Genomic DNA, 13875 nt, shown 5'->3' on the forward strand with positions numbered 1-13875 from the left:
TGACAGGACCTCAAGAACAGACGTTCTAGCTGCACAGACCCAAACTCTCAAAGACCCACTTTTAACTTGTAGCTTGCAGTTAGAAGAATCCTGGGATGTCTGAGTCCCCTCCAGATGGACCAGCACTCAGCACAACTCCAACATCTGATCAGGTCTGATGCCAGCTTTGGAGCACACCGACGGTAAAAGGTGTAAAACAAAAAAAAACAAAAAATGATGGTAGGAACCTAAAACAAACAACCTTGGAAAAAAGAAAAGTGTGTAAATGTATTTAATCTGATACCCAAACATACCCCTAAAATAAAGAAAATGCGAGCACTTAACCCAGAAGATCACACTGGAATACAATATCTTCCATTTTACAATCGCGCAAGAGCATATTCCTGTCCCTGCACTTTCCAGCAGCACACACTAGGGGGCACTGTTTGACACAAATACAGCCTACAACACATTCAAAGTTCAGCTGCTTTTATCTGGCAATTCTAAATAATAGAAACCACACAAAATGTCCGAGGAAAAATCCCAATATTTTGTGTCAAAGAGTAACAGAAAGTATTAAAATGGTTCAAAGAAATAAAAATATATAAAAGTTAGCGTGAGAAACAAAAATAATACTTCATATTTGCCAGAAAAGCAAAATTGTTTGGTTTTAGTGTTTTCACTTTGGCATGTTGCTCCTCATGTCAGGACTGGAACAGAACCCCTTGAAAATCAGCACAAATGTAAACAGGAAGTAAAATCAACAGTCCACAAGCGAACTTGTCACAAGGATTCCTACGGTCATGAGGTGCTGGCAGCTGCAGAGGTTTTAGTCAACGCTGGTATCTGGAAGCCCAGTATGTTCAACTTCTTGATATGCTAATGAAGAACTTATACAAGTGAACAAGTCTAGCTGACAGAAGGAAGATCAGCAGATCATCTCATGGCCACCGTCATGTTTGGTCTTTTAGAGTTTTATCTGATCAACAGTGCTCCGAGCCGGAGGCCGAGACCGGAGGACCGTAAGACAGTACGGAGGTATGCATGTTGCAGGTGTGGCAGGAACAACCCCATGGTCTGGATCACATCCCAAACTGTGTTGTGTAAGGAGCTCAACAGGCACACTTACTGGTAGCTAAAGCAAAGATCTACCAGTACAGAGGTGTTGCAAAATCAAAGTTTCAGTTGTTCACCAGCCTGTCCGACTGCTCGCGTCCTGGAGAGATTTCAACAACCCCTACAGAGGGAATGTGACACACATTCGCTGGTTTTCTGGGCCAAAACCAAACTTTTCCCATGAATCCATATGCAACACACCTTCCAGGTCAGTAGCGGATGTTCTTGTGTGGTCACACAGTGTTTCCCAGCTTCCCCCTAGACTATCTGAGCTTTATGGATCAGCGAGGCGTGGGGATTGACCATGGCGGAGGCTGGTTTGGGTCTCAGCGTGCCGTTACTCTGCTGATAACGTGTACTATGCGCTTCAGACAAGTGGGAGCTGTTGGTCTCACTGTCTTGGTCTTCAGGGTTCTCCTGACTGGCAGGACCCCCGAGACCTTCGTCTACCTCATCCTCGTCATCTGTCACTGGCGGGTAGTTGTAGCTGAGGGGAGAGTGCTGATGATTCTTGGAGACACTTCCCGGCCGTGAGCCGCCATCCAATAACGGGATAATGGCGCTGCCGTTCATCTGCCGAACGATCTCAGTTGATTGCACGATTGGGAAAGACGATGGCAGGAGAGGAGGGTGGAGACGAGTTTCTTGCTGCAAAGGTACACATCGGACACACTTATGACATCATCAACAGGTGGTATAATAAAGTGGGCGGTGACTTGCCAAGAACGTGCGACGTACCAGAGATATGGAGCTGTTCCTAACATACGTTTCCACCCGCAGTCGATTCTCCTCCTCTCGATCCAAGGGCCTCTCTCTCCCCCTTCGTGAATTGTTGTGCAGGACCGGTCTGCCCAGGTAGTCAAACGCTCCCCCTCCTCCTCCCCTCCCACCTGAGAGAGTCGATCGGCTGTCGCGACAATGAGCCGTTTCCTGTCAGCGCAGGAAAAGGAGCCGATCAGAACTCAGAGAGACACAGATTAGCAGCAGGACTAGGGAGGAATCCTTCTACACCTTTAATCTAATCTGAGTTGAGGGAGGGAACTCATTCCAGCCACCATCGAGCTGGAGCCGAGAGACAAACACAACCGTGCTACGAGCCTGTCAGCTGAAACATGCTCTTTTACTGGTTGTTCTCTGAAGCCATTGAGGGAACCCGTGGCTGTGCTAACTTCCAGAGTTGGCCTACAAAAATGATTCCTCCCTGCAGTCTTCCGTTCATAAAACATCGATAAAAGAAGAGAGAAGGATGTTCAGAAAGAACAGAAATCTAAAGATCGGAGATATCTGACATCAAACCTGTTGAATCTTAGAACTTTACCCACCCCAAGAGATGAAAAGCTGGTCCTCATTGTTCCCTCCACCCTCAGGGGGATGTTCTCCTCCGTCTGCAAAGGAACACACAGAAGAACCCACTTAAACTTCGCTAAAAGTCCAAACAAAACTTTTTTTCCACTGGAAAGAAGGCGAAGCCATGACAGCCCATCGCCACCATCATCATCAGTCGCCTGCCACAGAACTCCCCCCGTAGTCACAGAGCGCAGAATTCACTAAGTTTGATTTCTGAGTATGAAGCAAAAATGCAATGCTATCAATTTCAAATGAGTTCTCAGTTCTCCCACAATGACGTGTGAAGCGTTCTTCTGTTTTTGATCTGCCACAGTCTCGCTGGCTGAATCAGGTCATGCCGACATGAGAGGGAAAACACGAGATGATGCTGCAGCGGAGGGACGACACGCTCGGCGTGAGGGGAATAATTCAGTAGCGTACCGCTCCTCTGGCATCCGTGCTGACGGAGTTCATCCTCCTGAAAGAAGCTTGCCTGGAGAGAGTGCTGATTTCCTCTCTGTGAGCGAATGAGAAGAAGAAACGTATTTAAATTATTAAATGAACTGCCAGCATTCTGCTGTGAATTATTCTGAGCTGTGCTTCCACTAATCTTTTCTTTCATTTTCATGTGTAATTGCCTCTGTAATTGTATTTTACACACTCTGCTGTTGTACGTGTCATCGTGATAGCGTCGTCTTCTTAGTTTTTATCAATCATTAATGACTCCGACGGCCCTGCGGAGATCCTTAATTCATTTTATCTAAGCTCCTCTTAATTAAACACCATGCAACAGCGGCCTACTTCTTCTCTGTCAGCTCCCTCTTCAGTATCTTGTTCTTGCGTTTGTGGTGACAAGTGACGGAGAGGACGACGACCAGCATCAGGATGAGCAGCCCGACTGCGATGGTCCCGACGACGATCATCAGCAGGTTTTCGCTCATCGTCTGCCTCTCGGGGGAGTCTGCTGGGATCAGATGGATTTGTTCATCTATTCTCACGGTGGCGTAACTACGACACGCCGCCGCCACCTACCTGACACTCCAACCGTCACCTCGGCCGTCCCTTCTCCCACGACATTCTTCGCCACGCACTTGTAGGTGCCTCCGTCCGACGAGCTGAGCGGTCGCTCAAAGACTAGAGTTCCATTGGGGTGAGGGGTCGCACCCTCCGGCATCTCTACCCCCACTCTGCAAACAGAAGATAATTCTTTGACTCGTGCCAATGGCCCTCCCATGAGCTCCTCCCCACCGATACACTCGATTCTGGAGGAAAAGTTTAGAACTCAGACACACAACGCGCTATGCACACATGCAGACATGTCGAGAACACACTCCTAGAACCACACGTACAAAAAAACCTTCAAAAGAAACCGGAGCGATGATGAGCTGTTGTTACGATAATCTGGACACATCTTTGGGCGATTCTTCACGTTTTGACTGATTTCTTGAATTCTCCTTCATAAAAAAGAGAAAGTGTCTGGAAATAATTCAACATGAAGGTAAGTGAACGTTAATATAAGGAATAAAAACCCGGTTTCATTGATTACTTCATCTACTTGGAGTACTTTCCGTAACCATCGCATGTACTATCTAACATCCATCTATCCATCCTGAGAAGAACACATGCAGCATAACAAACATGGTTACAGTACTTCCATATACTGCATACGATGCAGTTTTACTACTTCTGCAGCTCGCTGAGCTCCTGTTACTGGGAGGAAAGAAGAACTCTCTATTTATCTCACAGATGCATCCCCATGATAGCACAACACCAAATCCACATCCTGTTTCCTCCCCACCTCCTCCCCGCGGCTCACCCCAACCTCCCCCAATATTTCACCTCCCCCTCTCTCATTATGTTGGCCGCCTGCTCATCCCTTTCCCTTTTTCTTCTCACCCCCCCCCCCCTTGCTCCCTCCCTCGTGTGAAACTGTCTGCCAGCTCTCGGCACAAGCTGAAACACGACACGGTGACAGCAGCTATTACTTCACCTGCCGCCTTTTATTGACAAAGCCAACAGGTTTGGCCCCTGTTGTTACCAGCAGCACAGTGTGTGTGTGTGTGTGTGTGTGTGTGCGTGTGTGTGTGTGTGTGTGTGTGTGCGTGTGCGCAAGAGTAAGTCAGTAAGGAAAGGTTGACTAATTTTGGAGTTTTGATTGGGTTTTTAGAAAGTTTGGTATGTTTGCGTGTGTGTGTGTGTGTACTTGCTCATTCGTGAGTGTGTGTTTACGTTCATCGTGTGTGTCTGGTCTCTTTTTCCCACAGGAGAGCTGCTGTGACTAACAGCATGCAGCTTGTCAATCATCATCCTGACTGAACACCCCCCACACGGGAGGAAAGCTCAGCAAATATGTGACTTCATTTCTGTACCGTTTTGATGCTTAAACTTCATCGGTGAGACATTTCTGCCTTTGGGCCAAACTCTCACGCCCTCTGATTCGACGGGAGCTGTTACTGCTTCCGTCACTGCCATGGCTGACATTTTTCTAGCCAAATCCTCTGCCACACCCTGATAAAATATTAACCCGCCGACCAAACGACCCAGAGATGACACCAGGTGACTGGAGCAGAGGGAGTTATGATGCTCTCGCTTCCCTCTGAGGCAGCAGAACTGATGCTGACTGTACCTGTGACATCAAATCACATCCGTCAACGTGAGCCTCCTTCAAACTGGGACTATTTTTGCCTGACAGATCTGTTTGTGTTAGAAATGTGGGATTTCAAGCATATAGAATAAATGTAAGCAGGAAAATTACATTCTGAAATGACCCTTATTGCTTGACAGCATCCAAACTGTAACGTTAGCTCCATTCTCAACAGTGAAAAGTCCTTCAGCCATTGTTAGCGCTAAAACATCTGAGCTGAGTCCAAGGTGCTGCGTCTCTTAACTCCCTCTCAGTTTCATTTTACATCTTCAGTCTCAGAGAAAAGAGTTCCAACTTTTTGAGAGCAGAAAATGAATATTGAGCAAGAAAGCTAAACACCATGAGTCAGCCGGACGCGCATCGCTTCATACACCGAAAAAACAAAGCATTGAAAGCTGCAGCCTTCAGTTTTGGGGGTTTCTGTTCAGTTTGGTGTTTCTTTCTTTTTTGGGCACCACTTCCAGTGAATTGTTGCAGTGGACCAGAAACACACAGAGTTCACGAGGAACAACGGTTTAATTTCAACAGTTTTCTTCTGATTTCAATCTATCTTTTAATTAATGTATTTGTTCTTTTCCAAAGGGCTCTACCCTGCACAGTCAAAGCAGGAGGCCGAACTCTCCAGACCTGCCTCAAAGAGGGTTTGACGGTAAACCAGATGGATCTCACGCTGACATTAAAAATGGGACGGTTTTAAATGTGATTCTGACGTTGGCGTTTTTCTCCTGGAAAGGTGACTTTCATTTTCATCTCATACTTGTAGTTTAGAACGCGACAGAAACGTCAACTCAGTCGCTGCCACGTAAATGAATTACATCTCTGATTGTTTTGTAGCAGGTTCTTACGTCGGCAAAGATAAAATTCCATGAACGCAGGCCAACAGCTAGCGAGGTTGACTGCTGCCGAGCGCTTTAGCGATGCTATCTGACGACTCACGTTTGGGGCAGACGCGCCTGGTCCAGCTCTAGTGTCATGATTACAAGCGTTTAAATGCCCCTGAATGTGGTTGATAAAAAAAATAGGAAGAAGAGCCTCTGGAAACCAACACAATGATAAAGGCAAAGTTCATTTCTTTGGTCTGACGGTGTATGAGCGAGTCGCTGCGGTGCTCAGTCGCACTGCCTGACGGCTGATTACTCAGGTGGAGCATCAGAGCGAGCAGACACTCCTCAGACTCTTAGTCACAGCAGCAGCAGACAGAGGTGAGAGGAGAGAGGCGGGTCCTTCTCTACCTGATCCATGCGAAACTCTGCGGTTTGGGGTTTCCTCCACTCTCGCACCTCAGGGCGGCGTTCTCCAGGCCTACATACCAGTTCCCATCATAGCCAGACACTTCTGCATTAGGGGGAACTGGGGGGGGGGGGGGGGGGGGGGGTTGATCAGATTAGTTGATTTCACTCTCTGTAAGTGAGGAAGTGGAAAAGAGGGTAAAGGGAAGCGAGAGTGCAGATGCAGGTGGAGGATCTGGAGTGAATGTAGGCCAAAGAGAGACCAAGAGCTTCCTGTTTGAAGTGAGGGTGGCAAAGATCAGCTAAAGCGCCTCCACCTCGACTCGGTGGGAGCCGGTGAATACTCACAGTGCACCACCAGGTTGTTCTGGAGCCTGCGTGGGCCCGCTGAGGTCGGATGCCACACCACACAGTCCAGCTTCCTCCCGTTCATGCTCCTCAGAGGATGGAGGTAGAAGTGTGTGGTGACCACGCCGTTGTCTGCTGAGCGGTTGGTGGACTGGCCCGGCAGGTCGGTGTCCCACGAGAGGTGCGGCAGTGGACGGGCTACAGAGCGACAGGAAGCGGCCTGCTGGTACTCCAGACCTTCCACCAGAATCACAGGCTCCAGGGAGCTGATGGGAGTGGCTGCAGGAGCAGGGTCACAACCTTAGATCAGAGTGTTTCTGTCCAGCTCCTGAGGGGTGCGGCGGTGAGTCACGTGACATCAAAAACATCAAAGCCTACTGTAATTACCACAGCTTCCCTGTTGTGTTGCGCTGTGATACAAAACCAGCCATCAAATCCCAATGTGGCTTTCAGACAACATCAAAGCCCTCCGGAATCCCGGCTGTCATCTCAGAAACCTGGACTCTCTGATCCCCACGCCCAGATCAGCACTTGTTGTGTTGCTGGAGTCACACGTGTTCACATGTGCGGCTCTACACGTGTGACTCGGCTGCTGTTAGCGTGTTACGCGTCTGTTCTGTCTTCCCGTGCGGGGACAACAGATGCACACGAGCTTTTAGCGAACTGGGCTGCAACTGCTTGTAGCTGCGCGCGGTGACGTTAACACTTCACCCACTGACGCATCACAATCACGCTTTTGTTATCAGAACTTATCTGATATGAAGCCACGTTAACAAGTCCATCTTTCTTATCCCAGCTGACCACTGAAGCAGCCTGTTCAATACCATCTGATATCACCTTCATGACAAATAAACACTCAGGATCTGCAGACGGGACAAGTTGGATTCACTTCAGATTTCTTCCACTGTCAATCAAATGAGATGAACAGAGCTTCAGCCTACCGGCACGCCAACGCCTCCCCAATGGCGACTAAAACTGAACTCAGTATCTGATGTCACGAGGGAAAGTGGTGACTGCTGAGGTCACCATCACGTCCATGCGTGGCAGCGTTAATAACCGTTGCACTGTTTGTCTTTTTTTTTTTTTTTTTTAAATCTCTGAGATTAATGAAAAAAAAGTTAGATTATGAAATAAATGTTGGGGAAAACACTTGAAGACGAATGAAGGAAAAGTTCACCTGAATCCCCTGATGATGATGTTCATCACATTACATTTCCTGTGTTGCCTTATAAGGAGTGTGACAAGTGCGTGAAACCATGACAAATAATGTGAGGAGGTGTGTACACATCAAGGCAGTTACGCAACTTTAAGAAACCCATGATCACTTTCTGTGGTCGTTGTTGTTGCCGCAGTAACAAACTTGTACTCACTCCACACGATCAGGGACATCCTGATCTCAAAGTTGCCGGAGGGGAAGGTGCTGATCTGGCAGAGGTACTCGCCCTCGTCCGAGACCTTGGTGCTCATGATGACCAGGGACGAGTCCACCGTGGGGTCGCTGCCCCGGAAGCGCGCACGTCGAGACCACGCCCCGAACGCTGCACACAGTGGGGCGAGAGAGAGAGGGGGAGGGGGGGGGGGGGATGTGCCACAAAAAATATATTTAAAAAAGCGATTGCATGAATAATGGTTGGTTAATTAACAGTTAATTAAGGTGTCTAGGAATGATTCACTGTTACCGTGCGCTCCCCCCCTTCTTCTCATGAGTTTTTTTTTTAAACCTTTCTTCTTCTTCTTCTTCTTCTGCTTTTTTTTTTTTTGCTTAATCTGAAAAAAATGGTCAAATTTGTCCAACGGATCAGCGACTGATTGAATGTGGACAACCAAACTATTTTTAAAAAAAGTGGGCCAAGCACCTAAAACAAAGGCAGCCGGCCTTCAAAGTAAAAGCTGAGCGGTTCTTGTTGTTGCAGTGGGCAAAATAAGAGGAGCTCAACCAAGTGGACAAAAGTTAAATAATGAACATCGTTACTTCCATCCTTGACCCACAGCAAGCAGCAGCGAATACAGACTCAGGACATTCAACCTACGATCATGAACAAACCACCAAGTCCATTGCTTGAGCAGCAGCAGGTCGGTCCCCATGTGCGTCTAATGGTCTCTGACAGGACGTTCACAAAGTCTGGGTAGCATTTGAACCTGAGTATCACCTGTAATCCTCCGTCACCATCAGCCAAACCCTCTGTGCAGTATTCTAGGCCTCGCCTGAATTAAACAGACGCAGGAAACTCCACGCCGCGCTACTCTAGACCACAGCCACGGCCAGACGCCGATGCACCGTCTGCTTCACGGTGGCCTGACAATGGAGGGACTCACACGAGGAGACGTGAACCAGTTCTTCCACGTATGGAACCCTGTTTCAGACCGCAGTGGAAATATTGTTCTGATGTTGCATTGAAAGCTTTTGCAAAGACTCAATGAAGTCTCTTTGTCATGGAAGAGGAGGATCGATGTCCCTTTTGTCTTTTGTCGTTCCGTTCTGCTCCTGTGCTTCTTGTCGGGCGCCTTGTTGTTTTAATTGTTAGCCGAGGTTTAATTCCAGTAGCTTTCCTGGGTTCTAGTCTTTTTCAAGGGTAACCTTACAACTCCTATCACTGAAAACTAGAATTATTGAAAGTCAAAATCCTTTCTGGTGTCAACTTTACGGTTACAGGTCAGGGTGAGGTTAAGGGGTCACAAAGAGCCTCAATGAATGCTTAATTTCCTGAAATAATGCTTATTCAGCTCTATTATGAATACGCAAGCACGAACGAAGCATTGATAAAGCACCTGTGTGGTAAAGTGCTACCAGAGTCGGTGAATAGAACTCAGACTTTTTCAGACGGGACTCACCGGTCTGTCCATTCGTATGATGTGCCGTCACGATCTGCTCCTTGGTGCCGTCCAGCTGCTCCTTGTACCAGGTGACCTGCACCACCACGTTCTCACTTGACTGATAGCGACAGGGCAGCACGGTCTCCTCCTCTGCCAGGGACCGTAGGGAACCATTGGGAGGGAACTCAACAAAGTCCCCCTGTATCACTGCAAGAGGGTGGAGAGACACCACGGAGCCGTTAAAGATCTGGGGTCCGGGGGTGGTTTCACCTCCACTGCAGCCTCTTCACGTAGACAAAAACTGATGGTCTTATTTCACCAATCTTTTGTTGGCTCTATTTGTAACGTTCTGTGTTATGAGCTGGGATGGAAACCTCACTGTGCAGAATACAAAAAAAAAAACCCCGTCTTTCTGACATTGTCAAGGTCACCAGTAAGATAATTGGCTCACAGCAGCTTTCTCTGTCAGACATCCACGACCGACAAGTCTGAAGGAAGGCACAGGCCATCTTGGCCAGCGGCAACCAACCACATTTAGGAGAACTTGTTCTTCCTCCTTCTGGGCGGCGTTCCAGGTTCTCCGGGGTTAGAAGCAATAATTCCAAGTGCAATAAACGTTCTGAGTTTGTCTGGATGGATTCAGTTTGCCTGCACCAGCTACCAGCACTCAGCATGGTCCTGGGACTCAACTCCCTCTCATCCCCTTGTAGATGAATCTTTCTCTGGACAGCTCGATCTTATCTGTTTCACACTTTATTCGTGGTTGTGACTGTTGATGTCATTGGCCTGATGGTCCGCTCTATGTTGGTTTGCGCAGCGAACCCTCAGCTAGCATAAACCGAGCCTCGAGAAAGTAGAACAACCGTGATATGAGAAACAGAGGAAGATCACCCTGCAGGGAGGACCTCGCGTCTGGTGTTTCACCACCATAGATACCCCAGCCGGCGGGGAACCTCCACACGATTCCCCCCCCTCCGACCCCCAGCGTCCACCAGCTGTCAAGACGAGCCGCTGCTAGTTTGGAAATATAAATCGAGGTCTAGTCGAGATTACCAAGTGTATCTTTAAACTACAGCCTGGACCTGAGGTCCCCGACCGAGGGGCGCTAACCTGGGGGCTCCCCTTAATCTACTCAGAGAAATAAAAGAAAGCAACAGGAGGCAAGTACAAGTACATAATATACTGACTGAACACCCTCCATGTACACGCTGTTCTTCGTACTTCAGATCGTTTTTCTTTAAACAACTGTTTGACACAGTCTGGTGACACGTCTGATGTTTTACACGTTGAAATTAATTTTAAAAGCGACACGTCCGTTTAATTGGAGTCTGCTGATTTATGAATAGTTAATTAGTACGAATGTTTAGGATCCTGCTCACTCGCTTTTGAAGCGAGGACATCAGATAGGTGATTGTTTTCTAAGTATTTCCTGAAACTTCCACACAGTCTCAAGTAATTCGAGACCCAGGTTTGAAATGCAGTGTAACAGAGAGTCTGGGCTCGCTGACTAATTCCTCCTCCTGCTAATTTGCCACCTGACAGACAAAGCTGTGAATATTATCAAGGCGTGTGCTCCGACCACGGAGAATGTCAGCCAGCCTTAATAATCACGGAACCCCCTGAGTTCACCGTAGGCGACGTGTTGAATAAATTAAAATCAGATAAGAGACGCCGAGTTATCTGAGAACAGCAGCACACCCATGACATTTCCCTACACCGGAACTAGCGAGAACTTCATGATCAAAGCCGCTAGCAGCGACACCGGGCTGTGAATAAATCGATCGACCAATTCTCAACTCACAAGTTGCTCGAGTGCTTGTGTAGTGGACGATTATTTAACCCGGCACCTCTAGTCTTTAAGCTAAGCTAAGCTAACTGGCTAACCAGCTTGTCGCGAGTTGCATCAGGCCTCACCTGGCTACTGTCATGAAGAGAATATTAGTATGTTTCTTTTGCAGAGTTTTAAAACCTAAACCTTTGTTCTGATATGTTCTCTTTATCATGGAGGGATAAAGTTGAAAGGAGTGATAGACCACATTATGGTAAGACAAATGTAGGCGGGGTTCCAAGAGTTCAAGCAGAGTGAGGACAGAAAACTGTGTGTATCAGTACAGCTGCCTGCAGATATGCGGCTGAACGAGTTGCTCAAGATGAACCAACAGAGGGCTTCCTCAAGGTGTCTGGACAGGAGGAGGCGCCCAGCGAGGCCTCAGGAAACACACAGGACGTGAGACGCGTTTGACGCGGTGTCCTGTGTCCCAGACAGTCAAGCTGAACCAGCAGAAACTGCAAACACTGGCACGAATCCGGCTCGCGTCCTATTTTCTCTGGGCCACCCTGTCTGTTTACAAACGACATCAGTTTCAAACAGACAAACCCTCCAGGTGCTGGAAGAATACACAACCTGCATGTGGCGGTTAAACACGGCTGAGCCCAAAAGGTTGTTTCATTTCCTGATCTCTCACCGTTCAGGTTGCCAGGTTTTGTGAGTATTGTGTTAATTGTTTTCTTGTGCTGCTGAAAATCCACGGAAAGGTGACTCATCATCGCAGTGTGTCATTGTGTCGCTGGATGAAAAAAACAAAAACAACAACGCCTGCATGGAAAAATCAGCAAATCAGCGAACCCAGAGAGCTCCAGGCTCCCTCCACCAGCAGCAGAACGAGCACCGACCGCCTCATCAGCTAAAGTTGCATCGCTGTAAATTGCAGATGAAATCGAATCCAAACCACCAGTACAGCACTGTGGTTGTGCGCCTGTCCAGTGACCTTTGACCACCAAAAGCCTCCCGGTTCATCCTCCAGGCCCAGTGGATGTTTGTGGTGTTCCTGGGATATCCATGTGGCAAGAACTGGACAGACGGAGCAATCACGTGACCGGTTCTGACTTCATCCGCAGTGACGAAGTGGATGTTTGTGCCAAATTGACCCAAGCCAGTTGTGGTTTTGGGATTATTTGAGCGTCTGGCAGTGAGCAACTGCGTGGGAGAATCTGGTCAGATTTGGAACTGGTGATTCATGCATTTACCATCACTGCTGATGAGTACGTGTGTGTTTTGCAGTCAGGTGTGGTTTTCCATGAAGGTGTGTGTTCAGCCTTCTTGGAATCGGCTCTTGTGAGCAGAATAAGACTTTTTTTAATGCGCTAAAATTGTGTCCCTTCGACGGTTGACAGTTCTTCCATGTCCATGGAAGTCAATGCCATTTTTTTTGGTGTTAGAAGCAAAAGCTGCCCGGATGTGACATTTGTGTGTCATGTATTTAGGCTGTCGATACAAGGAGTTTCCAGTGTTGCTGGGGGGGGGGGGGGGTCAGAGGTTCCGATCATCACAAGTTCCAACTAACTTCCTGAGCAGATAAGAGATGCATTATTAGTTAAAAAACAACATTAAAAATGCTTCTTTTTGGGGGGGGGGGGTAGAGAACTGATATGAGATGAGTTACCGTGAGTTGATGGCTGCATTCTGATTAACCACAGTTTCATTTTGAGATGTTTAAACCACAAACACACACACACACGCACACACACGCACACCATGAGGGTCATGCTTAGAGGGAGACAGGAGGAGGGGGACTCATCAACAGCAACCCGTCTTTCCTGAAATATCAGACAGCACCACCGGTGTTGTTACAGCAGCGCTCTGGCTGAGCTCGTCTGTGGGAGAAGCTCCAGCCCTGAGAGTGCTGGGTTATGAATATGCATGAAATAATGTAGGCCAGCTTTGATAACCAAGAGCTGCTTGTGCAGAGGTATTGTCTTACATAGCACACGGTTCTCCTGCTTAATATGCACAACTGCCCTCCAAAGTCAACGGTGTTTTAGACAGAACGAAAGAATACCAGAACATTCTGTTCACTGCTGGTACACTCAGGCCCTGAGGGAGTGTCAGAAACCTACAGTTCCCTTATAATTAGTAAATAAGACAGAAATGCTTCTTACCAAAGATCCGGAGGACACAGAGACACACAGAGAGTCTGTCCAGCACAGATGTCATTCTCCTCAGAAGTCCTCTTCACGCGCTAGTATGGATTCGGGGCTGGATTAACTCTCATCGGTCCAGGTGATGAGGCGCGGAGGCAGACTCATGCCTGCCAGGTGATCACTAAAGTCCTGCGCTGGGCCAGAAAAATCAGATCAACAGCTGGGAGACGTGAGTCCTTCACCAAAGTGTAAATCCTCTCAGTTTGGTTTGTCAGACACGCGCCATGTTTGCCCTTTTTGTGAAGGATGACAAAGCTTTACCTGTATGGGATACACCTGTTTGCACACCTCTCGCTCTCTCTCGCCCTCCCTCTCTCTCTCTCTCTCTCTGCCACACTCTCACACACACACACACACACACACACACACACACACACACACACACGGACCAGAAGTCACCTTTCCAGTTTGGTAAAAGCAACACGACAGTTATTTTCG

At 47.9% G+C, this 13875-nt stretch overlaps 1 protein-coding gene across 2 annotated transcripts; it reads right to left on the bottom strand.

Moving 5' to 3' along the window:
- Positions 1 to 255: 255 nt before the first annotated feature.
- Positions 256 to 13691, bottom strand: LOC147238428 (nectin-4-like). Of its 2 annotated transcripts, none has more exons than XM_086198190.1 (11): positions 13396 to 13691; positions 9475 to 9663; positions 8013 to 8180; positions 6643 to 6921; positions 6298 to 6415; positions 3454 to 3608; positions 3223 to 3382; positions 2863 to 2938; positions 2418 to 2480; positions 1834 to 2025; positions 256 to 1743 (listed from the first exon to the last, which is right to left on the bottom strand). In XM_086198190.1, the coding sequence occupies exons 1-11, from the start codon at positions 13448 to 13450 to the stop codon at positions 1354 to 1356; spliced, it is 1845 nt and encodes a 614-aa protein (XP_086054316.1). In that variant the 5' UTR covers positions 13451 to 13691; the 3' UTR covers positions 256 to 1353. The 2 variants fall into 2 exon arrangements, with proteins under 2 accessions (XP_086054316.1, XP_086054315.1); XM_086198189.1 differs by having other exon boundaries at positions 3223 to 3385.
- Between the last annotated feature and the right edge of the window lie 184 nt (positions 13692 to 13875).

This window comes from Aulostomus chinensis, chromosome 24, assembly GCF_037954235.1.
Source record: "Aulostomus chinensis isolate RoL2024-O1b breed Wild chromosome 24, RoL_Achi_v1.0, whole genome shotgun sequence".
NCBI lineage: Eukaryota > Metazoa > Chordata > Actinopteri > Syngnathiformes > Aulostomidae > Aulostomus > Aulostomus chinensis.